This window comes from Azolla caroliniana, unplaced genomic scaffold (genome assembly GCF_043228905.1).
Source record: "Azolla caroliniana isolate FFs.n. ecotype wild unplaced genomic scaffold, voAzoCaro1.0.p SCAF_21, whole genome shotgun sequence".
NCBI classification, from domain to species: Eukaryota; Viridiplantae; Streptophyta; class Polypodiopsida; order Salviniales; family Salviniaceae; genus Azolla; species Azolla caroliniana.
In genome coordinates this window covers 10997320-11000658 of record NW_028230456.1, presented here as the reverse complement: position 1 = coordinate 11000658, position 3339 = coordinate 10997320, and the positions used below count along the sequence as shown (strand labels likewise).

Here is a 3339-nt window from a genome sequence, read left to right as displayed (position 1 = left end):
ACTATAGCTACTCCTCATTTGGGGTGCCAACACAAAATGTGCACTCTAAGAATACATGTGGTGATAAATTGACAACGTGGACGTGATCATTTATTATATTTAATAAGTCAGTTGTTCCTGAATAGTAGCATTCCCAACTTCCCTCCTTACTAAATACATTTTGTCCTATTAATCTACTATTTCCTACATTGACACCTCATCAACCCATATGATCCAAGGTTCACTATAGCTACTCCTCATTTGGGGTGCCAACACAAAATGTGCACTCTAAGAATACATGTGGTGATAAATTGACAACGTGGACGTGATCATTTATTATATTTAAGAAGTCGGTTGTTCCTGAATAGTAGCATTGTCACCATACTTGGAATTGTTGTAGGATTTGGCATTTTGAAGGCCTACGAGGTTAAAGCCAAATATAATGCAATAGTTAAGTAAATCCTAATTGGAATTGTTGTAGGATTTGGCATTTTGAAGGCCTAAGAGGTTAAAGCCAAATATAATGCAATAGTTAAGTAGTAGGATCAGACGAAGCAGCGCCAGCTTTTTCAAATGGCAAGTAAGTCGATTAACAATTTATTGACATTACTAGCATCAATATCGCTAGTAAATATTTTTTCACACATGCAATTAATAAACCTTTGTTGTTGAATCACATTGTTTGTTCATACACCATTCTTGCTAGCTCCAAATGACCCAACTTCCTACTAGCATCTAATACTGCATGCCACAATACAACGTCAGCTGGATAGTGCATTTTCTTCAGTGTATCTAATGCACAGTCCACATTACCAGTTCGGCCTAGCAGATCTATTATGCAAGTGTAGTGCTCAAGTGCAGGACCTACACTATACTCTTCAACCATAAAATTAAAATAGATGTGGCCCATATCCACTAGACCCATGTGACTACATGCACTCAGAATACTAAGATATGTGACACAATCTGGCTTTATGCCCTCTACTTTCATTGTGTCAAATATATGGAAAACATTCAGATTATCACCAAGCTGGACGTATCCTGTGATCAAAGCTGTCCATGCAACCACATCTCTAACTTGAATAATGTTAAATACTTCCTGTGCTTTGTGAAGCAAACCACATTTTGCGTACATGTTTACCAGTGCATTGCCCACAAAAGGGTTTCTATCTGAGATTCCTTTGCTGGCTATTTCCCCATATATTTTTGTTCCCATTCCTACAGCTCCAAGAATACCACAGCCTTTCAAAATACATACAAATGTAGTACCGTTTGGAGAGAAACCCTCCAACTGCATCTGTTGGAAACAGATAATTGCTTCCTCTGCCATTTCATGCTCGATGTATCCCGCAATCAACGTGGTCCATGATATCAAATCACGAATATGAAGCTCATCAAACACTGATTGTGCTTTTGAAAGCAACTTACACTTCACAAACATATCAATCACAGCATTTCCAACCACCACATCACTTCTAAGTAGTCCCTTTTCACAGACTTTGGAATATATTTTGCTGCCTCCATCTGCTGCTGCAATACTTCCACATGCTTTTAAAATAGAGACAAATGTCACTGAATTTGGAGGGATTCCCTCGATCTGCATGCTTTCAAAACACTGCAAGGCTTCGTGGTAAAGACCATGCCTCACATACCCTGCAATCAAAGCAGTCCAAAGGATCTCATCTTGAGCTTCAAGATCATAAAAAGCCTCTTGTGCTTTTCCAAGGAAACCACATTTAATATACATGTCTACTATGGCATTGGACACCATAGGATCAGTCCCAAGTAATCCTTTCCTAGCTATTTCGATATGTATTACAGTGCCCTTGTCTACAGCACCAAGATTCCCACAAGCTTTCAAAGCATAAAGAAATGTAACAGAATTTGGGACGATACCCTTGAGTTGAATTTGGTCAAAACATTGAATCGCTTCTTCATTTTTATCATGTTTGGCATACCCTGCAATCAGTGAAGTCCACGAAACCACGTTTTGTACAGGAAGCTTATCGAATGCTTCATGTGCTTGGTGCAAACATCCATACTCTGCATACATATTAACCAGCGCATTTCCAAGGACAACATTTCTTTCCAGCAACCCTTGTTGTATAATTTCAGTATGTATTTCTTTGCCCTTGTCTATTCCCTGAAAACTAGAGCAAGACTTGAGGACAGAAACATATGTCACTGCATTCCGAGGGCATCCCTGAATCAGCATCCTTTTGAAACATTCTATTGATTTGTGAGCATCATGATTTTTAGCATACCCATAAATTATCACATTCCATGAGATCACATCTCGGATGGGAAGGCTGTCGAAAACTTTCTGTACTTCTAAATGAGAATCACATTTGGCATACATATCAAGAAGCGCATTGCCAACAACTACATTGCATTCAAAAGGCCCTCTCATGACAATCTCCTTGTGCAACATTCTCCCTTTTTCTACCTTTCGAAAAGCCCCACATGCATTTAAGATACTTACATAAGTGAAAGCATCTGGTGATATGCCTTCTACTTGCATAAGTCGATAACAAGTCAATGCTTTCTCAGATTTTCCATAACCAGCAATGAGTACATTCCATGAGACAAGATCCCTAACTGGGAGCATGTCAAATACCATTTGAGCTTTTGCAAGGTAGCCAAGTTTGGCATACATAGTAATGTCAGCATTGCCATTGAAGAGCTCTGTTTGCAACCAATTCAGATTTCCACGAAGGTGGCCATGGTCACTGTACAGCTTGCCTTTCATCTCAGCACATGATTTCCGAGCCCGAAATTTGACATTCGTGCACTTTGTTGTGACGAGTGCATAAATTCTGTTTTATACCATGCATGCATCCCCAGGCCCAATGCTGTGGATATCGATAGGTTGTGAGTCTGTCCTTGCAGCTGATGATGAGGGAGGGAGGGAGGGAGCTGTAGAGAAAACACACTGACACTCACTCCCATCTCCTTTGTAACTGATGCTGTTACCTGGGTCATTAGTTTGCATACGTTACTTTCATGCTCTAATCCTCGGTCAAGAGGAAGAAAGCGCAGCTAAGCTCTGTGTTCCCTGCATTTCCTTCACCTTCCTTCCCTCAACTATCGAATCTTACATGGATGGATGCATGCATGCATGCATGCATCAAATGTCGTACTTCTGTGAAGGCATCCATCATTATTCGGTGACTCGTGCAGATATTATAGAAGAGTCCGTAGAAGTTGCAACATTTCTATTGTTGGAAGAGAAGCCAAGCAAGCATGCATTTGCCCTGCCTGCCCATAGTAGAGTAGAGTAGAGTAGAGAAGAGTAGAATAGCCTCCTCCTCCGCCTCCATCCAAAAGATTCAGTCGGGGTTCTCAAAAAGATTTTGCAAT

The 3339-nt window shown here is 40.4% G+C and overlaps 1 protein-coding gene across 1 annotated transcript; it reads right to left on the bottom strand.

The window, feature by feature from the left end:
• Window positions 1-652: 652 nt before the first annotated feature.
• On the bottom strand, window positions 653-2728 carry LOC147850627 (pentatricopeptide repeat-containing protein At3g09040, mitochondrial-like). Its single transcript, XM_087336279.1, has one exon. The coding sequence runs from the start codon at window positions 2726-2728 to the stop codon at window positions 653-655; it is 2076 nt and encodes a 691-aa protein (XP_087192405.1).
• Between the last annotated feature and the right edge of the window lie 611 nt (window positions 2729-3339).

Excerpts from the sequence above, each read along its gene's own strand:
- LOC147850627 (XM_087336279.1), bottom strand. The coding sequence starts at position 2,728 with ATGAAAGGCAAGCTGTACAGTGACCATGGCCACCTTCGTGGAAATCTG.